The 25,115-nt window shown below is 58.5% G+C and overlaps 7 protein-coding genes and 1 non-coding gene across 8 annotated transcripts; 5 read left to right on the forward strand and 3 right to left on the reverse strand.

Moving 5' to 3' along the window:
* Positions 1-329: 329 nt before the first annotated feature.
* MYCTH_2306218 (uncharacterized protein) lies at positions 330-2,110 on the forward strand. Its single transcript, XM_003663915.1, has 2 exons — positions 330-1,051; positions 1,169-2,110. Exons 1-2 carry the CDS (start codon positions 750-752, stop codon positions 1,950-1,952), a joined length of 1,086 nt encoding a protein of 361 aa, XP_003663963.1. The 5' UTR covers positions 330-749; the 3' UTR covers positions 1,953-2,110.
* A 158-nt stretch (positions 2,111-2,268) lies between these two features.
* MYCTH_2139484 (uncharacterized protein) lies at positions 2,269-7,822 on the reverse strand (the record flags this gene model as incomplete). The annotated part of the gene is made up of 7 exons (XM_003663916.1): positions 2,269-4,130; positions 4,179-4,392; positions 4,446-6,899; positions 6,986-7,074; positions 7,139-7,519; positions 7,575-7,641; positions 7,745-7,822. 7 exons carry the CDS (start codon positions 7,820-7,822, stop codon positions 2,269-2,271), a joined length of 5,145 nt encoding a protein of 1,714 aa, XP_003663964.1.
* Positions 7,823-8,177: 355 nt separating this feature from the next.
* Positions 8,178-9,167, forward strand: MYCTH_111987 (uncharacterized protein). The gene is made up of 4 exons (XM_003663917.1): positions 8,178-8,338; positions 8,416-8,495; positions 8,578-8,825; positions 8,900-9,167. The coding sequence occupies exons 1-4, from the start codon at positions 8,266-8,268 to the stop codon at positions 8,967-8,969; spliced, it is 471 nt and encodes a 156-aa protein (XP_003663965.1). The 5' UTR covers positions 8,178-8,265; the 3' UTR covers positions 8,970-9,167.
* Positions 9,168-9,334: 167 nt separating this feature from the next.
* MYCTH_2064609 (uncharacterized protein) lies at positions 9,335-10,368 on the forward strand (the record flags this gene model as incomplete). The annotated part of the gene is made up of 2 exons (XM_003663918.1): positions 9,335-9,383; positions 9,470-10,368. 2 exons carry the CDS (start codon positions 9,335-9,337, stop codon positions 10,366-10,368), a joined length of 948 nt encoding a protein of 315 aa, XP_003663966.1.
* A 333-nt stretch (positions 10,369-10,701) lies between these two features.
* Positions 10,702-13,220, reverse strand: MYCTH_116510 (uncharacterized protein; the record flags this gene model as incomplete). The annotated part of the gene is made up of 4 exons (XM_003663919.1): positions 10,702-11,042; positions 11,110-11,413; positions 11,468-12,763; positions 12,969-13,220. The coding sequence occupies 4 exons, from the start codon at positions 13,218-13,220 to the stop codon at positions 10,942-10,944; spliced, it is 1,953 nt and encodes a 650-aa protein (XP_003663967.1). The 3' UTR covers positions 10,702-10,941.
* A 1,368-nt stretch (positions 13,221-14,588) lies between these two features.
* MYCTH_2306229 (uncharacterized protein) lies at positions 14,589-17,326 on the forward strand. The gene has a single exon (XM_003663920.1). It carries the CDS (start codon positions 14,852-14,854, stop codon positions 16,949-16,951), a length of 2,100 nt encoding a protein of 699 aa, XP_003663968.1. The 5' UTR covers positions 14,589-14,851; the 3' UTR covers positions 16,952-17,326.
* Positions 17,327-17,872: 546 nt separating this feature from the next.
* MYCTH_t109 lies at positions 17,873-17,972 on the forward strand. The gene has a single exon. It is a non-coding gene; the product is annotated as a tRNA-Val (tRNA).
* MYCTH_108304 (uncharacterized protein) lies at positions 17,967-24,433 on the reverse strand (the record flags this gene model as incomplete). Its single annotated transcript, XM_003663921.1, has 3 exons — positions 17,967-18,368; positions 18,474-23,814; positions 23,949-24,433. 3 exons carry the CDS (start codon positions 24,431-24,433, stop codon positions 18,306-18,308), a joined length of 5,889 nt encoding a protein of 1,962 aa, XP_003663969.1. The 3' UTR covers positions 17,967-18,305.
* Positions 24,434-25,115: the final 682 nt, after the last annotated feature.

The following is a 25,115-nucleotide window of genomic DNA, read 5'->3' on the forward strand; positions in this document are numbered from 1 at the left end:
GAATTGCTTGTTAAATGGTTCGAAGATTGTACGGAAGCATGCTTGGGAAGAGCGCCATACATTTTGAAAACTATTTCCATTATGTGAAGGAAGAACGGAAGAGAAAAGGAAACAGAGAAGTGCTAGGCAGAATCAAGGGAAGGGGCAAACAGTTGTGGTCAACAAGGAACAGAATTCGGAGTCGGAAGCCTAGGTTGACCGATGAAGGCGTAATAAGATTTGTAATCCGTAATCCGTACTGTACGGACGTACATACAGATAGGCACAAACAAAACACTGAGGGGCCCCGCTTATTCAAGAACGCTACGCAGGAAAAAGAAGCTTCCAGTGACTGGGCCTGCGAGTGGGTCCAACAGCTGCAAGCACTGACGTCGACCCTGCTGCTGCTGCTGCGGCTGCTCTCGGGATCGCCTCAACTTTCTGCAGCTCCGGCGCCGAACCCTGACCACATCAGTCACTGGAATCTCGCACCTCCCACGCCGACCAGAGGGCAGATGTGAGCTTTGTCGCCGACAATGCCCCTTACAACCACACAGAGGGCGCTCATGCCCGCAATCCGGGCCGGCTTGTCCCCGTCGACCGGGACCTGGAGAGCTCTCGCGTCCGTCGTCGCATCGTCAAGCAGCGGCGGCGGCGGCAGCAGCAGCATCAGCAGCCGATTACCGAGCCGACAACTCCAACAGACACGGGGCCCGCGGCCGCAAACTCGCCCCTTCCACAGCACACGACGGAATGGCCTTCCCAGCAACATGGGCTCGGGCCTGATGCCGCCGACCTACTTCCAGAAATCCAGCTCGCTGCCCATGAACACCATCATCCGCTTCGTCCCGCAGCAAACGGCCTGGATCGTCGAGCGCATGGGCAAGTTCAACCGCATCCTGCAGCCGGGTCTCGCCATCCTGATCCCCTTCATCGACCGCATCGCCTACGTCAAGTCGCTCAAGGAGGTCGCCATCGAGATCCCCTCCCAGAGCGCCATCACCGCCGACAATGTCACCCTCGAGCTGGACGGCGTCCTCTACACCCGCGTGTTTGACGCCTACAAGGCGAGGTAAAGCTTACCCTTTGCCCTTTCCCCATACCTAACCGTTCGGCTTGTCGGTGCCATCGTTAAAAGGGAATGAATAATGGCTAATGGCATATCTCCATTTTTCTTGTGTACATATAGCTACGGGGTCGAAGACGCCGAGTACGCCATCTCGCAGCTGGCGCAGACGACGATGCGGTCCGAGATCGGGCAGCTGACGCTGGACCACGTGCTCAAGGAGCGGGCGGCGCTCAACACCAACATCACGGCGGCCATCAACGAGGCGGCCCAGGCCTGGGGCGTCACCTGCCTGCGCTACGAGATCCGCGACATCCACGCGCCCAAGCCCGTCGTCGAGGCCATGCACCGCCAGGTCACGGCCGAGCGCTCCAAGCGCGCCGAGATCCTCGACTCGGAGGGCCAGCGCCAGAGCGCCATCAACATCGCCGAGGGCAGGAAGCAGAGCGCCATCCTGGCCAGCGAGGCCGAGCGCGCCGAGAAGATCAACCGCGCCGCCGGCGAGGCCGAGGCCATCCTGCTGCGCGCCCGCGCCACCGCCGCCGGCATCGAGGCCGTCGCCCGCGCCATCGCAGAGGGCAAGGACGCCGCCCAGGGCGCCGTCAGCCTCTCGGTCGCCGAGAAGTACGTCGACGCCTTTGCCAAGCTGGCCAAGGAGGGCACCGCCGTCGTCGTGCCCGGCAACGTCGGCGATATCGGCGGCATGATCGCCACCGCCCTGAGCGTGTACGGAAAGGTGGGCGATGCGCAGGCCAGGACCATGGCCAAAGAATTGTTGGCCAAGGGCGGGATTATCGATGCCGAGACGCCCGCGGTGGCCTCCTCTACTACTTCTACCACTACCACCACCGAGGGGAGAGCAGATTCCGCTTCGCAGTCCGCTCCGGCACCGGAGAAGAGTGCGTAAGAAGGGTAAGGTGATGGAAGAGGACCTGGCGCGCATAGGAAATTGGGGAAGGGACAATCAAGGCAGCATAAGCAGCAAGTTGTCCCAGGAATGGACGGAAAGGGGGAAGAAAAAAAAAGGGGGGGAGGGGACAACATCTGACTCTGTATATCATTTTCCGATCCCCATTCGGCTTGGAGCTTTTACTAAAGAGGGGAATGCGTTGGCATGGCGTCGGATAGGGAACCATTTTGATGAACCGCTCAATGTATTCTACCAAACACTCCAAATCCACAAGATCATGTCGACTGCCGACTTGAAAATCCTCGTTGTTGTGTCACAGACCGAATTCCTGGCCCACGACATCCAGTGCCTGCCGAATCAACCCTAGCACCTCGACGTCTCCCGCTGTTCCCGCAACCTGCACGGCACTAACCAGCAGCGGATACACCCTCAGCAGGTGCTTCCTCGTCTCACTATCTACGTTGGGCGCGTCCGGTATCGAGCCCGGCTCGGAACGCAAGTCAACGAGACACCGCAAGATGCGACTCAGCTCCTTGCGCTGCGACATCGGCTGTGGCATCCGCCCTCGGAGCGGCTGGTCGGCCACGTAGCCGCGGAGCGTCAAAGCGCAACGGAGGATGAGGTACGGCGCTACTGTGCGGGCTAGTCGGACGTGCCGATCGTGGGTGGATTCAGCGGTCCCAGCGGTCCCAGCGGTCCCAGCGGTCGACGACGTTTCCTCGTCGTCATGAACCTCCACCAACGCGAATAGCTCGTCGAGGCAGACTTCACTCATCAGGCTGCGCTTCGTCGGGGCCGGGTCAATGGTGCGCCCGTTGCGCGGCTTGAGGAAGGAGCTGAGCCCTACAGGGTCGCTTCCAGGCTTGCCGTAGATGATGGCCGCCTCGGCCGGCGAGGGACTGTGTATTATCGAAGTGCGAAACAGGCCCTCGGCGAATGCTCTTCTTGTCTCGTCAAGGACAACCTCGGAACCGAGTGCGGGGATGATAAGCCCGCGCAGTTGGCGGTATGACGCAATGTCGAATGCTTGGTCGCCCGCAATATCCGCGGTCGCCGCCGTGGGTTCGCTCAGATCAGCGCTGATGATGCCGTTGGCGATCGAGACTATGGTCCGCCAAATGTTCTGCACCGTTTCTCGCGGAAACTCCATGCTAGCGAGACGAGGAAGTGCTGCCTTGAGCACTTCCAGGGCCGACTGCGTCGCAACCCTCCACGGCTGGACCGACTTGGTAACGATCCTGAACTGATACTTGAGGATGACTGGCCGGCTGAGGGCAGACAAAGCGTTGGCAAACGCGCCGGTTTCGTATATGTCTCTTTCTCCGGCGTTTTTGACAATCAACGACTGCAAGATCGTCATGCTTTCTTTCGACATGGCGACATACGTGCGCTTCTCGGAGGTCGCCTTGGCCACATCCTCCTGATTGAAGGCGAGGGAGACGAACTCTGCCACCTGTGCAACCATCGCGGACGGAACGCCTTGTAGATCCGTACGTACCATGCGGAAAACTTCCAGAATTTTACCCTGAAGGGGCGTGACATACTCGATGTCGCTGGCATAAGCTCCCGGAGTCGCGTGCTGCATGGCATCGCGGAACAAGATAAGCATGCGACGAACTCGCTCCACCGTGAAATCCTCTCGGATCAACTCGTAAAGTGGTAGCAGTGCCTCGACCCATACCAGCAAACACTTCTGGTTATCCGAGGTTTTGCCGTCTGTCTCGTGTTTAGGAACGGGAATCCCCTGGGACCACAGTTCCCATGCCAAGTCCAGGCTCTCCTTTCCAATGCCTAGTCTTTCTTGCTCGGTACACCTGTGAAGGATGTCTCGGACGGCGCTGTAGGTCGCGGAATTGATGTCAAGCATTTCAAGGTCTATGAGGGCCTGGAAATGGCCAATGAGGTTCCGCCAGATCTCCGAGAAGCTTTGGTGCGAAGTCAGGAGGGACAGGTAGGAGCCGAACAGGTCAGATACGCCTTTGATAACGACAGTCGCTGTCTCCCTCCATTCCTCGGGGCCGTTTTCCTTCGCAGAAGGCTTGTCAACGGCGCGCAGCTCGCGCTCAACTGAGGAGAGAAGACTGAAAATGACTGCCCTCATACATACGGACCAAGCCTCCGGGCTCAGGCTCTCGCCATATGCTGACATTATTCGCATCAAGGTTTGAATAGCGCCTACTAGGTCAGTATATCCTAAGCTTGAGCGCCGGGGTCACCACCCACTATTTCGTAGCTCTAGTCTCTGATCGGTCGCGACGGATGTGAGCCGAAGGAGTAGAAGCATCCATAATGCCGCGCCCGAGCCCTCCCCTACAGGCTCAACGGCGAGCTTGATTAGCGACTGTTCTCCAGAGGCGGAAATCATGTCTTCCGTAATCGACGTCGACTCTCTGTTGGCGGAGAGGAAATCCGAGATAGCCCAGAAAAAGGTAACAGTCTGTCAAATGTCAGCGCGAGTTCACCCACGAAGAAAAATAAGCATTTACCTACCGTTAAGGCCACATTAAGTTCGTCATCTTGCGTGCAAAATTTGTAGAGAGTATCGACAAGGTTAAGAAAGCAGGCATTAGGCAAGGAAGGCAGAAAGTCGGAGCAGATTAGCTGAAGAGAAGCAAACGATGGCCGGATTAGCTTAACAGCGCGGGTGAGAAGGTTCGGCCGCAGGCTGGGCCGATTATTGTCCTCTGCCCCGGTGGCGCTGATGTTGCGTTCGATGAAGACGGTGTCGATGATCTCGAATATGAGCTCCCAGCCGCTGATGAGCGATTCGCCGCAGTTCTCCAGGAGACTCTTGAGCCCTTCGAGGATGATTTTATGAATGTCAACATCGACAGCGTGCTTTGCTAAAGACACCTGGCGTTCGGTCGCCTGGAGGGGAGCCAGAGAGTTACGGAAGGTCTCAAGGAGGCGATGCTGGATCTGGCCCCGAACTTCATCTGGCTGGGAAGCGACGGCGCTTGCTTCCTCTAGCAGAATGCGGACCAACGTTTCTGCCGCTCGGGCTCTTACGGGCGCCGTATTTGACACAGAGCCCAGGACATCGATGAGCTCGGTCACCAAGCGCGTCCAGCCAGACTCGTCCGGTGGATAAGCTAGCAAGCGCTCGATATTGATGGAAGCGAGGTCACCAAGCTTCGACAAACCAAACTGGTTCTCTTGGTTCGGCGCCGCCGAGGAAGGAACCGAGATGCTCATGACTCGTTTCGAGGGAAGTGGAGGTGTCTTAAGGCTGCCGGTAGAGGGGGGCGACTGTGGACGACTGCTCGGCTCCGAGGGTGGTTCAACATGTTCCAGCAGGTTGCAGACAGCCCCAACAATCTCAACAAAAGCGGAATTTGGGAAATCAACAGTGCTCTCAAACAGACGCGATGCGGCCGTCTCGACAGCTCGAATTTCGGTATTGAAGTTGGCGAGGAGGGCACTGGCCTCTTGTTCAGCTTGGGGGTCGGGACCCTTGGCTGCCAATGGCGTCCTCCCCGCGGCCTTACCGGACGAGAACATGACCAAATCGGCCTGCTGAAGAGTCTCTAGTACTATGCTCCAGGATGATGCGAGCGTTGGACCCAGGGCGATACCGAGGTTCAGCAGTGCTCTCAGGCACAGCAGGTTTCGCGTGTTGAGCGTGGCGCCGCTAGCGTCCATTGAAGGCTGCCTCTGTTTCTCTGATGAGAGAAGCGAAGGGCTGACAAGACTGTCGACACTGAGGAGCCCTCTGGCGTTGCTGAATATGTTACCAGATCCCTCCACAGCAACCGGGCTCGGTGGCGGCCGGGCTGGGCCAGCAGCGTTCATGCATGCGGTTAGAACGTTCGGTGGCACGGCGGCTTTGCCCAGGGTCGTCAAGAAGGCATCACGGGGCGTAGCGAGCTGCAACAGGCCGGCGACGTGGGCAAATTTCTGGAAGGCCCGGACAAGGCCATGGTAGTAGTCCGAGTCCAAAGCGGCGTAGAGGAAGGTAGAGCAAGTTGCAAGGACGGCGGGCCAACACTCCTCGATAAACGCAGCGCAAATCTTAATCTCTGCGTAGAGCGGATGGTTCTCCAGGGTAAGCGGGTTGACCGGGACAGGATTCCGTTTGAACGACGCAGTTCGATCCAGCTTGTCAGGAGTCTCGTCAGACTGGGGAGCGGGTGAGTTGCGTCCCTGTTCGGGCTTTGGGACGCGCTTTCTCCTCCCCTCACTCGATACAGTGAGGGGAAGGATGAACTTAGCGAGGCCCTCTGACAGAGACGTGATGCAAGACAGAGTAAGGCTATAGATGTAAGATTCTGGAATGGTGGGAGCGTCCGCCTTATCGAGTTGGTCGATGCAGGGCACCCGCATGGTGCTCCATTGTGAGCTGATTCCCGTATTGTTGCCGTCGGGACCCACCGAGCTGGAGATGATGCCAGTCACGCCGCTCGCCTCAAGCATCACCTGGTCGCTGGAAGCGCCGGTGTTTGAGGCGGCGACCGGGATGGTAGATTGATGGCCCAGTCCAATGACGGATGGCTTTTCCGTGCTAACGCGGACGAACGTGGCTGTCAGGTTCTTCAGGATGTTCTTCTGACCTTCTTCGGCATCGTAGAGCATGAAGATGCGGCGAAGCAAGGCATGTTCTGCGAAGATGCCTCGGAACACCTCCATGCAAAGCGCTCGTTTCCACAGGGTAGTGTCCTGGTCCAAGAGGTGGGTCAGGATCTCGAGTGCGTCCCCGCTCTCGGTCGGCAGGATTGCAAGATGGCGCCGGAGGAGCGTGTACAGAATGCGCACAAGACGGACGCTTGTTGCAAAGTTTGGCCGACCACGGAGAGCGCTGGTGATGAAGGGCATCACTCGCATCCGGAGGATATCTGCCTGCTCTGGGTGCGTTGTGAAGATGGCGGCATGGTTGGTCAAGACCGACTCGATCAACTCGAGCCCAAACGTTTGGAAGAGGCTGGAGACTCGGAGATATTCGGGTCGCTGACCTTCAGTCAGGAGGCAGATATCGTTGAACACCTGGACAGATGAGTGGGAGTCCAATATCCGGGATAAGGGGACAGAATTACCCTGTACGCATCCAGGGCCGCGGCCGGGAGCGGGATGTTGCCATCTCTACCCGGGACTTCGCCAACTGGAGGGTGGCCAGTCCCAGACTCTACAGTTGTTTTAGCATCCCTGATACATTCATTGAACGTTCCGAGGATAAGAGAACCACTTACTATCCTCAGCAACAACCTTGTCGAAAACAGAGACTACCAGCTGCTGCAAAGTGGCAGCCGAAGTGTTGTTGACAATGGCATTCTTGCTAGACTGTAGGATAAAGCAAACGTTTAGTGCAGTAACCAGGAGGTCGCCCTTCACGTCAGCCGAGTAATTGGACAGCAAAGCTGGGAGAGCCTGGAGAATCTTGAGCTGGACATCAAGGCCGGCGGAGGTTGCCTGCTGCAATGCCTCCAAGACTTGACTCAATCTGGCTCGCGGTAAGGCCCGAGACACAATAAGCCGTTGGAGACAGACAATGGCAATCCCCGTGAACTTGACATTCTTTGTGCCGCAAGCAATGATAAAAGGATTGACAAAGTTTGGGCGCTGGGCGAGTTCTAGCACTGTATAAGCGAGATGCAATGGCGCCCGAATGCTGTGAGCTCGACGTACCTTCTGAGGCCTGTACTTCAGTGGAGGCCCTCAGGTTCTTCAATTCGTCCAGGGACTTCTCGGCAGCCTGAGCTCGGTGTGAGCCTGGGCCGGTCGAGCGAGGAATGAGGATGAAGGTGACCCGGCTGGGTGCAGACGTGGCACAGTGCGTGGAGCAGCGCAATACTCACCTGGCGCAAGTCATTGTGTTTCCGTTTGCTCTCTTGAATCAGGTTGGCGAGTTCTGACGCCAACAGCTGAGTGGTCATATTTGCATCTCATGGAAAATGGCCCTGGAAACTCGTCACCTCATCGCAATTTCGTGCTTGTGACTTCAATCGAAGACGGGACAGTATTGAAGACGTGTCGCGGGAGCTGGCCCAGGACTGCGATTCGTTCGTTGGAAAGTGGTACGGAACGGCAAGCCTGGAACCCGGGAGCCACTGCTCAGGTGCGTGCGTGCACCTAAGCCAAGTGCTTTCGTTGATGACTAACCCTGCCACATCCCGAGGGGTCGGGCATGACAGGGGTCCCCGCCCCCACCTTCGCTCATTCGGCCGCGGTTGCCCAAACGACGGTAGCTCCAAAGGAACCTACGAACATACACTACCTATAACCTATTCTGTGACTGCCACTTACGTTCTCTAACCGACAGCGGGCCTCCGACTCTCTCACCACACAACCGCGAGACACCTTTTGCAGCATCGAAACCATGGCGGCTCAGGTCCCGCGGAACTTCAAGCTCCTTGCGGAGCTGGAAAAGGGCGAGAAGGGCCTGGGTGCCGGTGGGTTGCCTAATCGCAGTCCCGCTGCGCTTTCAGCGTTGACTGCAGCTGCTGACGGGAAGTTTCGCGCTGTATAGGTGCATGTTCGTATGGTTTGGAGGATCCTGAGGACATCTACATGACACACTGGCGAGGAACTATCTGGGGTCCTCCGCATGTATGTCACGCACCGGCAACCCCCGCGATTGCCTGTCTTCGAACCCACGCTGACCACCACGCGACGCCACCACGCGACGTAGGGAAACCACGAGAACCGGATCTACGAGCTCAAGATGGAGTGCGGCCCTAACTACCCCAAAGAGCCTCCTGAGATTCACTTCGTCAGCCAGATCAACCTCCCCGGTGTGAGCCCGACCGATGGAAAGGTGGACAAGAATGCTGTTGGCATCCTGCGGGACTGGACCAGGATTGCTGCTGAGCTTTCCAAGAATGCCCGGCCAAAGGAAGACCCCCTGAGCTTGGAGGCCGCTCTCATCGCGATACGAAAGTAAGCAGAAACTGTTGGCGTACATATAGATGAAAGCGGCATACAGGGGAAAGCGGATGTTGACCCAACGCCAGGTACATGGACGAGCACAAGAAGCTGCCGCAGCCGCCGGAGGGATCTAAATACCCGATCTACAACAACTAAGTATTTGGGAAGGGGGCAAGGGATGATTAGCCTGACGCATATGACGAACTAGAGCAGAGAGGAGAGGACAGGAAGAGGCACACCCGTCACGCCAAGCATCGCGGACAGTACTGAAGACTAGCACCGAGGTCGTTTCCGCGACATTTTTAGCATCTTGCACAAGATGTCACTGAATGAACACATCAGTTTTGCCAAATGCTTCATGGGCAACGCCTTGGTCTGTTAAATGGCGCACGTGACCTCGCGGAGCGGACCTGTCTCCGGTCGCGTTCCTGTCGATCCCGAAATTTTGGGCACCTTGCACCTTTTGAGCCAATGTCGGATCAGCAGCTCCTTTGGGCACGCCACATCCGCCACCAAATGGAATGCCGTCTTTTTTCGTTCCCGCCCGCTCGTCGCGGCACCGATTAGCATGTAAGAATGCCGCGCAACTCCATAATAGCAATTTAGACCCGCTGCTGACCCCTATCTCCTAAACGCCTCTCCCCTCCCCCTTCAAGGCTTCGCTCTCTACCGCTCCCTCATCCGGCAGGGCCTTCGGGTCCCGCTTCCCGATGAGCTCTCCAAAGACTCCCCATTGGGGCCAGCCAACCCCATCCGAACCCTTATCCGCAACGGCTTCCGCCGCAACAAGCGGGACACGTCCCCACGCCTAGCCGTGTCGGCCCTTAAGAACGGCTATCGCTTCCTCGCCCTCCTCTCGCGCGCCGCCGACGCATCCACGCCCGAACACGCCTCGGTCCTGGCCTTCCTCCGCGAGAACGAGGCCCGCGTGCTCGCGGTGAAGGCCAAAGCCGCCGAGGAGGCCGCCAAGCGCATCTCCACGGCCCCGATCCCCGGCCGCACCCCGATCATCACCAAGGTGTCGGCCGAGGGCGAGCCGCCCGTGTACGTGCCGACGGGCCCGCCGCGCCCGCTCTCGTCGTTCAAGAGCGGCGTGCGCAAGCCGCCGACGCTGGCAGCGGCCACGGCCGTACCGTTCCTGCGGCTCAAGAAGCCGCAGCCGCGGTTCCTCGAGCGGGTCATCCGGCAGAAGGTGGAGCGCAGGGCCAAGAAGGCGATCAAGATCATGGAGATGCAGAACGAGGGCATGATCGACGCCAGCGACGAAGACGAATGGGAGAGGCTGGTTGCCAAGATGCTGGCGGAGAACGGGCAGCAGCCCGGCGGGGCATATAAGGAAGAAAAGACGTACAGGGACTCGCTGTCGGAGGCCGTGACGCTCACGCTGGAGTCGCTGAACAGGGATAGGGAGGACTCGGTTGCGAGGGCGAAGGCCCTGTGGCAGATCGTACTGGCCGAGCAGGAGATGGCGTTGAAGGAGGAGAAGGAGGGGCTCGCGAAAGAGGGAAAGGGAGCGGAGGAGCCACGGCGCAAAGCTTCGAGCCATCAGGTATGAGGAGGAGGGCCCGCAATGGGGGCTCTGATCAGAACAAGAAAGAACAAGAAAAAAGGAACCAAGACCTCGTCTGAGGAGCGATAGTGGATGAGAGGACTGGGGAGAGGCCGAAACAAGCGAAATAGATCGCCCAATCGGCAGGGATAGGAGCATCAAACGTTGCCTTGACGGCCCCCAAGGGTCAGTAAGGAACGTTGGGAAAGGTGGCGGCAGCATGCTGTTGGAGCAGGCTAATACAACCTCGCGGTAGCTACGAGAGGCAGAGAGCAGTGAGCACCGTGCCCTCACAACACTGGTGCCTGACATCACCTGCTCTTTGGCACATCAGGAGCTGGGTCCTAGGAATCCATTCTATTGAAGATTCATGGTGCATCAGTTTAGAGGAATGAGCCACAAACTGTTGTCCCGGAAGTGGAGAGTGGTGCGGATGAAGCAAACACCGCGGATGTACACGTTTCAAAACAATCCCCTCCCTCTCACTGCAGAGGTGGCGGTGACAAAATTAACTGAAAAATGGAAGCATCTCAATGACGCGTACAACCTGGGAATCCCGTCTTTCCACCCTTCCAGCGCTTACATCAAGCTAGCCTTTACCGACTCCCAAAACGCATCATCAATGTCACACGCCTTGAACCCGGGTGTTCGGCCCAGACATATCCCGCGCTTGGTGATTTCTGGAGAGCGTAACCGTCAGCAAAAGGAAATCCGATAGGGAAAAAAAAAAAAGAATGGCCCGCTTACGTCTCAAAAGTGTCATCACTTCCACCACCACTCGCTGACAGTTCGGAAGGTACCCAGAAGAATCCCCCAACTCGCTCGGTGGCAGGAATCCGAAAGGAAGCATATCGCCTCTACGGGCCGCCAAAGACTCAGCCACGGTCGTGGCCGGTAAAAAGGAATCTCCTGGAGGGAACACGCTCGCCAGAGCCGGCTCAGCCATGCCACCACCGTCGCCCATCGACCACGACCGGGCGCCCGCCCCTTGCTGGGCCAGCGAACGGCCGCTCCCGGGGCTGCTGGTTCCATCCAAAAGCAGACCCCGGGACTGCGACGACGACGAGGAGGAGGAGGAGGAGCCGTCGCCAAGCAGCGGGTCAACCGTCTCCACGCGCCACCCGCGTTCCTTGTAGCTCTCCATCTGCGACAGGTCTACGTCGACCGTCACGAGGTCTGCCCCGGGCGGGATGACCACGCCGCGCTGGTACAGATACAGCTCGGCCTCGTCGCAGTCGTAATACTCGCCGGCAAACCCGTCCAGGATAATGCGCATGTCCTCGTCCAGCTCCTGGTCCCGCACGGAGTTGACCTCGGCCGAGAACGGGCCCATCGCGAAGCCGGCCGTCTCCTGGGGTTTAAGCACGTCCACCGTGCCCTGGTTGCCGACCCTGTGCGGCTTTCCGGGCGCGGTCGTCGTGGGGAGAGAGGAAGAGGAGGGGGCGGGGGCGGGGGCGGGGGCGGAGGAGGAGGACGATGTGGTGGTGGTGGTGGTGGTGGTGGGAATCGAGAACGAGGACGCGGAAACATCAAAGTGGGTGCCGGCGCCGCCGAGATGGAAGAAAGGGTACTGCCAGTTGAAAAGCGACTGTTGGGGCTCGCGAAGGAGCATGCGTCGCAGGCGGCGCCGGATGGTCTCGGTGGACTCGAGCAGCAGGCAGAAGCCGAAGATGCGCTTGACGAGGCGCTGGGGCGGGTCGGGCATGCTCAGCAAGGCGAGAACTTGCTCGAGCGAGTAGCGTTGCAGGCGCCGGCCAAAGGTGGCTTCGAGGTTGGTGTAGGTTTGGGGAACTGGCGGGGATTCGATGAGGGGCGGGAGCGAGAGATCGTGGGAAGAGCACGCGAAGGGCGCGGGCTGGAAGGGAAAGCTCGCATTTTCTAAGGTGGGCTGGGTGAGGATTTCATAGGCAAAATTCGGGGGCTCTTCAGGCGGTGGGAGGGCCAAAAGGGGTTGTTGTTGTTGTTGTTGCTGTTGTTGTTGTTGTTGGGCGAGTGTAAGTGGCGGAGTGAGGTCCGCCTGGGTAACCGTGTTTAAGGGGATGTTCGGCTCTCCGAAAAGGGCGACTGGACCCCCTTCAGCAGCGGACTCTGGCGAGCTTGTCGCCGACAGCGACGATGCCACGGCGTCGGGTTGTCGTGGGGAACCAGGCTGAGCACGATGGCTATTCGGCTCCCTCCTCGTCTGGCTGGCAATTCCATTCCGCTGGTCATCATCTGCATCGTCATCGCTTACTTCTCGAGCAAGCGAGAGGAACCTCTCAGTCGTTTGACGTAGCTGGTGGCCAAAGTCGGGTAGTCTGTCGAGCAATCCACTGCTTAATGCGAAGTCGTGGAGCTGCATGAAGGCGTTGCTCATCTCCTCGTTGGCGTACTTGAGGGTCCGGACCTTCTTCTCCAGCGTCTGAATAGCGTTTTCCTTGCGGTCGCGATACGCCCGCTGCGCAAGTCGGATCTGCGTCCGCCGCCGCTGCAACCAGAAGTCAGACGCGAGAGTGGATCAAGGAGTGGTTCTGATGTGCCTGCGGGAGGATAACACGGTGCTATCCGGCTCTGAAGAACGGGCAATAGATGATAATGATAGATGATGCAGGCTCAAGTCAACTCACATCAGCGGCAATCTCGTCCCTGGTGTCTATACGGGGACGGCCTCTTGCTCTCTTTGTCTCATCGCCATGACCAGGAACTCCCACGGCCTGAGTTCGGGCTCGTTTCCGTGGGCCTTCCTCGGAGCCGCGGGGTAGCGAGGAAGACGCCTGCTTCTTCCGTGACTGCGCTAGTCGCCTCGGCGAGCCGAAGGCGGGGCTTTCGTGATAAACCTCAGCGTTGAGGATTGGGAGGTCGCCCTCGGAGTACCGCATTGTGTCTGATTCCAAAGCGGCGTGTCCTTTGGTGCCCAGATTACTAAATCCACGCCGTGACCTCTCGTTCAGCGCCTCGGCGAGCTTGGTCGGTGTAATCAGTATGTGTATCCGTATATCGAGGCGCAAGACACGGCGACTCCTGGACGCCGATCCTCGGCCCTTATACGCAATATTGTTAGGGGACTCAATTTCGCGCGCTTTGGAGAAGCCAGTTCATAAAATGAACGATCTCGGATGGAATGACTTCCACGTCTGCCCGCCTAGTGTACTTGTAATGCGATGTTGGGGAGGTGGCCAGGATCACGCTTACTCGTGGGAGAAGTCGCCACTAACATTTTGCAACTAAATACGCTGGCTTCTAGGCCTGCGCTCGCTAGTCTGCGATGAGAGGTTGCTGCTGGCATGTGCTGTACTTCGTAGAGGCGGGGCTGCGTTGAGTTGAGCTAAACCATATTTGTCATCCTCTTCACCATCCGCATTTCTCAGCATTCTGGGGCTCGATTCCCAATCACACGAATGAGCCCAACTTTGTATGGTGCTTCGTCAGCTTTGCATCAACGTCACAACAACCCAGTACCTAAAGCCGCGTGAGCTCTATTTCTACTGTACGAAATTGCAATGTTTTCGTTCCGAGTCCGTCCCCGACTCTTGTTCAGGCCACTAACTGATAATTAATCCATGCTCGATCGAAGTAGCTTCTCAACCCTAACCCACTCAACATGGCGCTGATCTGGCGGCCTCGCAATCAAGCATTGGCTGCTCCGTACTCCGTAGTGGGGCATGTCAGCACTAGGTAGGTATGGAGTATTGCGAGCACTCAACGGGTTTTCAATTGCAGTGCTAACTACGGAGTACTCCGTACGTCGGCCCACATCTCCGCTTTCCTGCGGGAGCTAAGCCGCGCCGAGCAGGGCTGTGCTCCGTCCGGCACGTTCAACTCCACCGCTCGAGCTGCGAGAAAAGTCGATCCCTCTGCTCTGTTCTCCGTATCCCGCCCAGGAGGGATACCAAACCCCTCCTCCCAAACCCCATGCCGTTGGCAATCAATACCGACTCCGACTGTTTTGTCCCTCTGTTCCCCTGATTGAACTGTCATGGCCAACGTTCTTACCACCCGATAACTCCTTTATCCCGTATCTACGCGTATACATACATACAACGGCTCGTCCCTTCTTCGACGCCTTCCCCACGGGGACCCGCATCCGCAGTCATGGGCGACCCCGGTGACGGATGGCAAACCGTGATGCCGACATCCCACGCCGGGATAAAGCGGCTCCCTTATTCGCAATTGGAGGAATTCGAGCTCAAGATCCTGCGCGACTGGGAAGCCTCGGGACACCACCGGCACTGGTCCGGCATGTAAGTCAATCCAATCGGCGCGAACATGCCAAACCTTGACGAACTGCCGTCGCAGAGGTTAACATTCGCATTCGCTCCTCAGAGGCAAACACCTGCCGGTGAACGATCTCGCCGAAGCTAAAAAGTTCCACGATCGGTTCAAGCTCGATTGCGACACCCCACTCGGCTGGGGAAGTTTTGGCGTTGTCCAGAAAGTCAAGTTCCACTGCAACAACCGGTCAATATGCCTGGCGCGCAAAGAGGTCCGGCCGCCATACCGCAGGTATCCCATGGACAAACTGCGCGAAGAGGCCCATGTGATGGAGAATCTGGATCACGACCATATCGTGAAGCTGGTCGGGACGTACTGCATTCAGAGCAGTCTCTACTTTCTCTTGTGGCCTGTCGCTGTCTGCAATCTCGATATCCTGCTTAACGACATAGACTGCCTGAGGACAAATCATGGCGATCGCGAGGACATCATCAGCAGGCTGCATGCGCTGGACCTCAAAGATCTGAGTGCCATTGAAGGACCGGCGCCCGCCGTGCGAAACCCTGCCGGTCGGGATAGCTGCCCGCTCGAGTACCTCCGCCAAGTCATGGGCTGTATCACGAGGGCTGTTGCGTACTGCCACGGCTCTAATGTTCGGCACCTGGATCTCAAACCTTCCAATATTCTTCTGAACCCAGGCCGCGTCTACCTCGCCGACTTTGGCATTGCAAAAGATGTCCACGATCGGGACAACACCATGACAATCGGGGTCCAAGGGACGCCAAAATGGAGGGCCCCAGAGGTGCAACAGCACAATGCTGACTGGTCCATGAAGGCAGCTGATGTCTACTCTCTCGGGTTAATATTGCTCAACATCTTCACCGTCATCTACAACGCACCTTTGAACGAGTTCGAAGCCATATTGGAAGACGTCTCCGCGGACGGCAGAGCCATGAAACTCGACGAGTATCTGCCGAAGCTCGAGCGCCTGGTACTGGCTTCGCGGGAAGTGGATGATGCTAACGCGGCGACGTTCAGCCCGAAACACATCATCGGCCTCGCTGCTCGAATGGTGTCCCAGGATCCATCCTCACGGCCGGTCATCTTCCAAGTCGATTCGGAGCTCGTTGAGCTTGGCGGCCTCGACCAGATCTACCACTCCAAATGCTGCAAACGGAGCAGTCGGTATCTGACAGAGCGCATGAACGCCAAGCTCATAGCCGTGACAGAGGAGCGAGACCGATTGCGAGCGGAGCATGGCCAAATGGCCAAACGCCTACAGATCCTTGAAGCTAAGGACGAAACATATGAGCACCGCCTGCGGAACGAGCGGAAAGCCCATGCCGATAACCTAGTCAAATTGCAAGCTCAGCTGGACAAGGAGCGGGCGGAGCGGCAGAGACTGGAAACCCTCCTTGCCGAAATGCAGCAAAGCCGAAAGCAACACCGTCCTGTTCTCCCCCGGCCATCCGCCGTCCGTCAACCCACCTCCGGCACTTCCGGCACCTCCAGTCCCCAAGCGCAACCAAAACCGCAACTGCCCGCTCATGCCGTTCCTCAACAGCGACCACAGGCGACCCCGGTGCAGCAACCGCGTCCTGCACCATCAGTGGGACAGGGTCCCCGGCCGAGCTACTCTCAATGTGTCAAAGGCGCCGCCACTCCCCAAGCTGCAACGGTGACCGCAAAGCCTAGACGCGACTCGCTCATCCCATCGCCTTCTCCAAGCGCCATTCCCCCCCACAGCTCAAATCCCGACCAACCAGGTTTCCCGCTCCGGTCCCGTAACTCTGGCTCGCGGCTTCCCCGTGCTATCAATCCCACCACGCCCATCCGCTCCAACACACCCGTCCTCAACGGCGATCTCTCGTCGACTGACAGCACCCAGTACAGCATGAGCGACTCCGTCTTCAGCCGTTTGAGCTTGTCCAAGGCCTCGCTCGCCGGGACCAGCGTCGCCGGAACACCCTCAACCCACAGCCCGGCCATGGTGGACACACAGAAAGCTGCAAACCAGAACGCGTCACCCTCGAGTCCGCGCCACGGAGAACCGGGTCAACATTCGCCGTTATCGCCCGAGGAGCCTCCGCACGGTCTGGGGCTGGGCCTTACTGACCTGGAGCGGCGGGAGAGTATTGCCAGTGCTGGCACGGGAGGAGGCGGAGACGAGAGTGTACGGGATACGGCGAGCGTGATCAGTTCTTCGGCGGCGGCCGCTGCTGCCGCTGCTACTCCCTCATCGCCGCGGGCGCTAAGTTCGGCGCCGAGCGGATCGGTGCTGTCATCGCCGAGGACGACGCATGCTTCCATGGAGGCTACCGTGCGAGCGGGCGTGAGGGTGCCACGGTTGCCGACGGCTCAGAGCTGGGCTGAGGTTGCTGCCGGGAAACAAAGGTAGGCGTGAGAGTGGGATGGCCATGGACATATGAATCGGAAAGAGGATTAGACGAAAAAAGGAAGATATCACCAAGGCGTTTGGCGGACAACAAGGGTTCGCAGGTCGTTCTTCGTTTATGCAACCGCTGGTCACGCGCGGACGGTCAGGCAGCAGGGCGCAGACGAGCACCGTTTTGGATATACATGATAATGGTCTAGAGAAGGAAAAAAAGAAAAGAAAAAAAAATGAGAAATGACGTTGGCCATGACGGGCCAAAATCTCGAGTCTGGTTCCAGATATTTTGCTGGCAGAGCTCCCTAACCGACGTGTAGTAGGCAAGCAATGCCGTTATGGTCGTCCTGTCTGTCCTCTTAACTAATCCATAACCCGCTTGAGCTTGTTTGTTCGTCTCGCATAGATATCTTACGATTTGGGTGACTTGGTAAACGTACTTACCCTCTCTCCATCTCCTTACCTCTTTTCTCTCTCCTTTCTCGACAACTCGTCGTTCCAACTTTGCATGCATCTCTCTCGTCTCTACCAGTTAGTCTTCTCCATCAATCGTTGCTCTTCGTCCGAGTCATCATCCTCCACGCCATCCGGTTCTTCTGCTCTTCGTCAACAGCAAGGACCGTCGTCTCTGTCCAGGTTACTTCTGACGACCAGCTGAGTTCAGACAGCTTCTGGTGATGTTGTCGTGATGCCTGCCAAGGGGTATCCAGTTTCGGCAACACAAGTTCCCTCCGAGAGACCATGGCTCCGCCATCTTGCGGTACTATTAAAGTCGCACCCTCCTCTCTTTCCCCCCGGGATTCCCAAGGCATACACCACCCCAGAATGGGCGCTGAAGTCATTTCTTATAGTGACCTGCCAAGATGCTCCGAACAACGTTTGGCACTCTCAAAATTCGGCTTGTTTCCCATTCTCCACCAATGAAAAGATGGTCGACTGGTGTAGTGGTTATCACGTCTCGTTCACAAAGTTGAATAAACTGGGGTTCATCCCACCGAGAAGGTGCCAGGTTCGATCCCTGGGTCGATCAGAACTTTTTGCTCCCATCAATTGCCGCCCCCTCTTAACTTTCGACGCTCCACGGACGCTCAACAACAGCATTACGCTTCTTTTATCTGGTCATGCTCCAAACTCGAGAATTACAGGCTATACAGACCAACCGTGTTCCTCCATCCTCTGCCCATATCCGATGTCTTTGTTTCCCAAAGCACCCCCGTTCGATGCCAAATGCTAACCATCTCGTCCGCTGATAGAGCGCTAATCCCAGTTTCATCCTCCCTATCTAACCACCCGGGTGACGCAGTCCTCTGCCTAGGCCATCCTCTTTATAATCATTCAAACCTTCTATTTGGCCCCCGCATTGTTAAGCAAAGTAGCTCTTCCAAAGCACGCCCTCCAGATCCTCCAGCTGCTCACTCGTGAAATACTAAAGAATTGAGAACGTCAGCATGCTAGAAGCCAAGGAATAAAAAAGGAGAAGGGGAAGTATGGGAAAGGGAGGGAAAAAAAGACGAGAAAAAAGAAAACCAACCTTTTGATCAACACTCCAGCTATCCTGCCTCGTCTTTTTGAACTCTGCCAAGATCGCCTTGGTCGCCTTCCCCACGACGCCCGGGTCGCTCGCAGCGCGCGTGGCCAGCCCGGCCAGCACCTCGGGCATCCACTTGGGCGGCGGGGTGGCGTACGGGAACGCCTCGATGAGCGCGCCCAGCCCCAGCACGGCGGCGTGGCGGCGCACAATCTGCCGCTGGGCGTCGACGGGGGTGTCGGTGCCGGGCACCTTCTTCTTGGGCATGGGGTTGAGGCGCAGCTCGCGCTCGAAGCGCTCCTTGAGCTGGTAGATGATCGGGTTGCGGATCTTGGCGGGCGAGCAGCGGATCATGCCGGCCAGGGTGGCGCTGGCGCAGTCGCGGACCTCGAGCTGCGGGTCGGTGAGCATGTCGCCGACGGCGTCGAAGAGCATGCGGCGCTGGGCGGGCTGGGTGAGGAAGAGGCGGCGGAAGTAGACGACCTGCATGTTGACGAGGGCGCGCAGGCGCTGGTGCCACGACGTGGCCGTCTTGCCGACGCGGATGAGCGCCGCGATGAAGGCGTCGTCCTCGCCCGAGCGGAAGGGAATGTTGGGCAGGTGGCGGTAGACGTGGTAGGCGAGCTTCATCAGCTCCGGGTCTTCCTTGACGTCCATCATGTGCAGGAGCTGGTCGATGAAGGGGTCCGGGAAGAAGGGCACCAACTGGATGCACTCCTGTGACGTGAGCATGCAGTCGAGCCAGATGAGGACCGTCTTAGAGCCCGAGGTGTAGCTGGAAGGGGTGTGCTGGCCGGGAGTCCGCTCGTGGCGCCATTTCTCGATGCGGGCAAAGACGTCTCGGATGGTGTCGGCGAACTGCTGGGATGGCCGGTATGCGCGGACGCCGATGGCGGACTCGGCCTTGTTCTGCTCCAGCAGCGTCGTGACGTCCTTGAAAGACTCGTGGTACTGAGTGCGGAAGATGGAGGCGATGAGCCTACCGATCGACTCGCGAACCGCCTTGTACGGATGGTCGATATGGGCGAGGCAGTCTTCGAGTATGGGCTTCTCGTGCCGGAAATGCCAACCGGCATCGCTTATGATCAGATCGATGAGCTGGAGTTTGGCAGACTCCTTGAACGCGGCATTAGAGTTCAGGTCCAGCCTGAACGCCGCCAGAGCCTCGATCAGCTCCCGAAACCGCCTGGGGTCCTTGCCGTCAATGATGACGTGGAGGCACGACACCCAGTACGACAGCGTGTCGGGCGTCAGATCGTCCGCGATGATCTTGAGCATCATCGGGGCTGCAAACTTCCAGACCTTGTCCCGGATCTCCTTTGGGTCGTCAACACTCCCCGTGAGCAGCGCGCCCAGGATCTCGGCGGTCGCGCGGTGCTGGTGCTTGTCACCCCCGTCGCCGTAGACCTCCTTGACCAACTCCATGACGTCCTCGAACGTGGCGGCCGTCTTTCCGTAATGCATGAGGTCGAAGACGTTCATGAGCAGCACGGCGTTTTGCATGCGGAAGCGGTCCGACCCGGCATCTCTGGGCTCCTGTTTGAGGTACTCGAAGCACTTCTTGAACCAGTCCCTGGTGATGATCTTTCCGATCTGCTCCCTCACCCGGTTCTCGACCTCGTCGTAAGCCAAGAACGGCTTCGGATCGGCGCGGCACACGGTGAGCTCCTTCCCCCACACCAGCCAGCCGGGATGGTCGCAGTCAACAAAGTAGTTGACATCATCGTAGTTCTCGAACTGGGCGAGGAATTTCTCCGTCACGTTAGGATCGTCGGTCGGGACGGCTATTTGAGTCTTGTTCTCGTCATACTCCTTCTCGATGAGGTAGTTTCGGTAGTCGTGGCCGTAGACGGCTCGCATGTCGATAGCAGTGAAGAGCGCCGAGAAGGCGGACAGATAATTCATCCGCATGCTCGGGTGCTGATCGTTGGCGCCATTGGCGATGAGGTCCACGAAGGCCGGGTTTCCAAGGCTGTCGAAGCGGAGAGTGCAGTTCAGGGCAAACACGATGCACCGATTTGCGACCTTCCAGTGGGAGTCGCGGGCCTTCTCGGTCAGTTCCAAGCCGAGCGCGGCCTTCTTGGCCTCGACCTTGGTGCGGCGCTCCTTGATGAAGGCGTGGCGGCGCTTGATGGTGGCCGAGCAATCCTCATCGGGCCGGATGGCCTCGACGACATCCCGGTCAAAGATGATCATGCGCTCGAGCGGCTTGCCAAACTCGAAGAGCGGATAGAGGGCAGAGGAGCCGAGGTTCTGGATCGACGCCTTGTCGACGCTGGCCGTCTCGATGTAGAGGCGCATCAAGTCGGGAGCGAAACGCCAATCACGGATGGCGGTCTTGATCAGGGTCGTGAAGAGGAGCGTATACATTGCGCCCTTGATGCGGTCATGGTCGTTCTCTTCCAGTGCCTTGCGCAGCCGATCCAGGACAACGGGGATGACGAGCGGCCTTCCCCCGAGCAGCACCTTGAGGGACGAGTCCTGGGCGCCCTGGGCCACGCGACGCACGTCCGAGTATGAGGAGGTGCATGACTCGGCGAGGTCGAGAAGCAGTTGCTTGTCGAGCTCGCTCTTCTTGCGATAGGCCGAGTTGTACTTGACGCGCTGGAGCTGGTACGCGTCCGCGCGCTTGATCAGCAGCGGCCGGGGGTAGACCTTCCGGAGCCCGCTGATCCTAAACGGAGATATGTCGGCCTTGTAGAGGCGCACAAGGCGTTCTAGCGGATGGGCCGACCGCTCGATGCCCACGTCCGTGATCCACGTCCTATAGGTGGCATACAGGGCCGTGAAGCATGCGACGTCGTCCTCCTGGTTCGCGTTCAAGAAGGCATGCGTGCGGGAGAGCAACCTCCCGATATCCTCGCGCAGGCTGTGGATGCGTTCGTAAACCGGATCTTTGGGACTCAGCAGGTACCCGGCCGGATAGTGGAACTGGCGCTCCAGCTCGTCGTCGTCGGCCACCTCGGCGAGCGGGTCATTGTCTTCCTCCATCATGGCATCGCCATCTGCGTCATTCTTGACGCGTCCGTTGGCGCCCCGACCGCCCCGTTTCCCGGAGGCACGGGCGGGGTCAAACAGGGTGGCGACACCCGAAATGATCAACCGGAGCGCCGTCAGGCTCCGTGACAGCTCGTCCGACCACTCCTTGTTCTTTCCCTTCCTGCTGACTGGAGGATCGTCGCTCATTAGTTGTTCGATTCGCCGAGCAGCGCTCTTGGCTTGGCTCTCGAAGAGCTCCAGGGCGAAGACAATTTCGGCATGCGATGGACGATGCCACTTGATGGTGAGCTCGGAAGGGGGGGTCGTGCGCCCCCAGTCGTCGACGTCCAGGCCCCGGGCAATGCGGTCAGGCTCATAGAGAGCGTTATCGATGGGGTAGGTGTGCGTCAGGTTGAGGAGGAGATGATGGATGTAGTTAGAGATGTGAATGGTGGGCAACCCGCGGCACCTTTCCTGCATGTACTCGGCAATGCCGAAGAGCTCGTCCTTGTACTTCAACACCTCGGCTCCGACGTGGACGACGCACATGCTCAGCATGCTGACGTGCCAGACGAGCGCGCGATCCCGGGGAAGAACCTCGGTGCCGCTGCTCCGATCCGACGCCGCGCCGTTGTACTCGATCTCGTTCTTGATGTTGACAATCAACATCGGGATCAAGACCTTCAGGGTCTTCTCCGGGTTGACCTTGCACAGAGCATTGCAGATCCACGCCATGGCATCGCGAGCCTGGTGGAGGACATGGCTCGAGACAAAGGCGGCCAGCTTATCGAGCGCCATGTCGAAGAGCTCCGGGGAGAGCGATGCGAAGAGGGGCGTGAGGGCTGCCGGCAGCGTATTGATGACATTGTCCTCGGGTGAGCCCGAGCGGAGGTGGCTCGCATCGGGAAGGTTCTCCAGCAGCGCGAAGACCTTGCCTAGCAAGGCCAGGACGAACTCGCCGAGACCGGCCGTGGACGAGCGTAATATGTTAGCCTCGTCCTCGTCTGTCAGCTCCTTGTCGTAGCAGATCTTGACGTCCTGCCCTTCGCGCTCCATCCTCTCCATCTCTGCCTGCACCCAGTTCATAGCGAGGCTCGTGTCGTGAATCTTGTCGTCCTGGTTGGCCAGGGGCACGAACGGGATGCTGTAGGCCACGCTCTGGATGAAGTTGAGGGTGTACTGCGTCTTGCCAAGGTCGTTGGCATCGATGCCGGGCAGGGCAAGTGCCAGCAGCGCGGTGATGTGGCAGCGGTAACCCTTCTGCTTCGCCATGATGTTGGCGATCATCTGCAGCCCGCAAAGACTCGACGTGGTGCGATGGACCTCGACAAGCCCCTGTAAGCTCGGGTAGAACCGCTGAAGGGCGCCGGGCAGCATCAGGTCCGGCTCCAGGTAGGCGAGACCTTGGAGGGCCGAGTAGTAGTAGTTGACGACCTTGGAGCTTTTTGAGAAGATGCCCATGAAGGTCACCTCCTTCAAGGCGAGGACGAAACGCTTCTTCAGCTCACCATTGATCCGGCGTTCGGGGGGTACCTCGAGCTCGCCACTCTGTTCGCGGTTCCAGCGGGAGACAAAGATGTCAGTGAGGAAGTAGGTGAGCTGGGCCAGGAAGCCGGTCCAGGTCCCCTGATTCGACGGGTGGAAGAAGGTGTCGATAGACTCCATCAGACCCTCGAGGTTGGCGAGGATGGAGCTCTCCCGGTCGAGACAGAGCGGGGACAAGGAGTGTACAATCCAGCGCGCGACCATATACGGGACGGGGTACTTTGATTTGTCCTTCTCCAAGTGCACTCCCAAGCCGGCGCCGTAGTCCAGTGAGGTGTATGGCGAGTTGGCCTGCCCGACCGGGATCTCGGTCAGCCGGAGGATGGCGGTGAAGATGAGGTCTGCCTGCTCGCGAGCGAAGATGCCGTGTTCTGTGAAAGGAACGTGGGTGCAGCCAAGGTGGTCCCGAGCCATGCGGGAAAAGATGTCGATGAAACAGACGTCAAAGGCCTTCGACCTGTTCATGAGCGACCAGAGGTGGAAGAAGGTCGGGAAGATGTCTGACGGCTGCGACTGGGGCGCGCTCGGGGGCGCGGGGCTGGTGGGCAGCATGGCGTTAAGCGCGGCAGCAACGATATATGCGTTCGACATGGCCGAGGTGCTAAAGTAAGGCAATAGCTCCTCGAGGATCGCCCGGCGCTCTCGGGGGTCAAAGTACGAGCTCGCGTGGAGACAGAGCTTCAGAAGGTGCTTCGAAGACCTCCTCCGCGAACCCTGATGCGAAGCGGTTTCTGACGGTAGAACGAGCGCTTTCAGTTCTTTCCACATCGGCCGCCAATCGAATATGAGATCCTCGCCCGGTTTTAGGTAGTGCTTTTTCCTGCAGGGAAATAAATAAAAAAAAAAGCCGAAGGGGTTAGTGAATTTTCTAGGTTCAGTATCTCCTAGTAGATAGAGTATTGGGGGAGGGAGGGACGAGGGAAGCAAGGAGCAGGCGGGGGACGTCTAACGAACTTTGACAGAGTGATGGCCATGCGGGAGAACCGGTCAGCTGTATTGTGATCCAAACCCGGCGCCAGCGCAAGGTGATAGTAGAGATGAGCGAGACGAGCGCGCAGCTCCCGGGTCATCTCAAACTTGAGATTCAGCCAACCCTGGAGCTCGCGGGTCCAGTGGAGGGCGCCGGGAGAAAAGTCCTCGGCCATGATGGAGATGTAGAGGTTCTTGAGGATGCCGCGGAGGGCCGCATCCCGTCGCGCGTCGTCCTCGACATCGAACGGGAGCAGGCGGAAATAGCTGAAGGTGCGGGGGCGGTAGCGCTTCTTGTCATCTTCTGGCTGGTGCTCACCGCATGGGAGTCCCGGAGAAGTTGCCCGCGAAATCGTCTCGACCGAGGCAAGCAGGCCCGACGAGAACGGAGGCGCGGCTCCGCCGGTTGATGCAGCAAAGCCTGCATCCGAGCCCGTGTGTCTTTCTAATGATTCGTCCATCATCGGCATGACGCCGTCGGCGCGGCACGGTGAGTCGTGCTCGGTGCTGGGAGAATCGGCAAGCGTCGCGCAGGTGTGCGCCGCGATGTCACGGCTGGAAATGGTGCTCTGGCGGAGGGGAAAAGATGGGAATCGGGTTGAAGGAAGGGTGCGAGCTGAGCCGGTTGTTGCGGTTAGCCGTCTCAAATCATTTTCGCCCCCTGGAGGGTAACGGGAATCGGCTGTGTTGCGTGCCTCTGCTTGTCACGCGCAACGCTGGTCGGTCCCGAAGCCGACCTCCGCTTTCAAGCTGGTCAGACAGACGACCCTGGTCCTGTTAACACAGCGGTCAGTTTGACTCGTGCGAAGACGGGCGGGAGATGACGAGTTTGAAACGCGAGGGAACTGTAGGCGCCGCGGTTGCTGCAACTGCGCGAGACCTCGACTTTGGGGCGGGATGGGGAACTGTGACGCTAGCCATTCCCAGGTCCCGCGGGGAACAAGTTGGCGGCAACTCACCGTCAGGAAAAGACCAGAGAGCGAGCCTTGGCAGATCGCAATGGGTCGTCAGTCGAGCTGCAGCCGGTCTGGTCTCCGGAGATACACGATTGGGCTCTGTGTCCCAATCTGAGGCCCAAACAAAGACAAACAGCAGGAGTGCTGGATCTTCAAGGTCGGATCAGTACTCCGTACCTCAGTCTTGACGGGGATC

This window comes from Thermothelomyces thermophilus, chromosome 4 (genome assembly GCF_000226095.1).
Source record: "Thermothelomyces thermophilus ATCC 42464 chromosome 4, complete sequence".
NCBI classification, from domain to species: domain Eukaryota; kingdom Fungi; phylum Ascomycota; class Sordariomycetes; order Sordariales; family Chaetomiaceae; genus Thermothelomyces; species Thermothelomyces thermophilus.

What these genes read in the sequence shown, in the direction of transcription:
- MYCTH_2306229 (XM_003663920.1), top strand. Translation starts at nt 14,852, where the DNA reads ATGGACAAACTGCGCGAAGAGGCCCATGTGATGGAGAATCTGGATCAC.
- MYCTH_2306218 (XM_003663915.1), top strand. Translation starts at nt 750, where the DNA reads ATGGGCTCGGGCCTGATGCCGCCGACCTACTTCCAGAAATCCAGCTCG. An exon ending in TTTGACGCCTACAAGGCGAG is followed by an intron (nt 1,052 to 1,168) that starts GTAAAGCTTACC and finishes GTGTACATATAG; the next exon opens with CTACGGGGTCGAAGACGCCG.
- MYCTH_111987 (XM_003663917.1), top strand. Translation starts at nt 8,266, where the DNA reads ATGGCGGCTCAGGTCCCGCGGAACTTCAAGCTCCTTGCGGAGCTGGAA. An exon ending in CTATCTGGGGTCCTCCGCAT is followed by an intron (nt 8,496 to 8,577) that starts GTATGTCACGCA and finishes CACGCGACGTAG; the next exon opens with GGAAACCACGAGAACCGGAT. An exon ending in GCTCTCATCGCGATACGAAA is followed by an intron (nt 8,826 to 8,899) that starts GTAAGCAGAAAC and finishes ACCCAACGCCAG; the next exon opens with GTACATGGACGAGCACAAGA.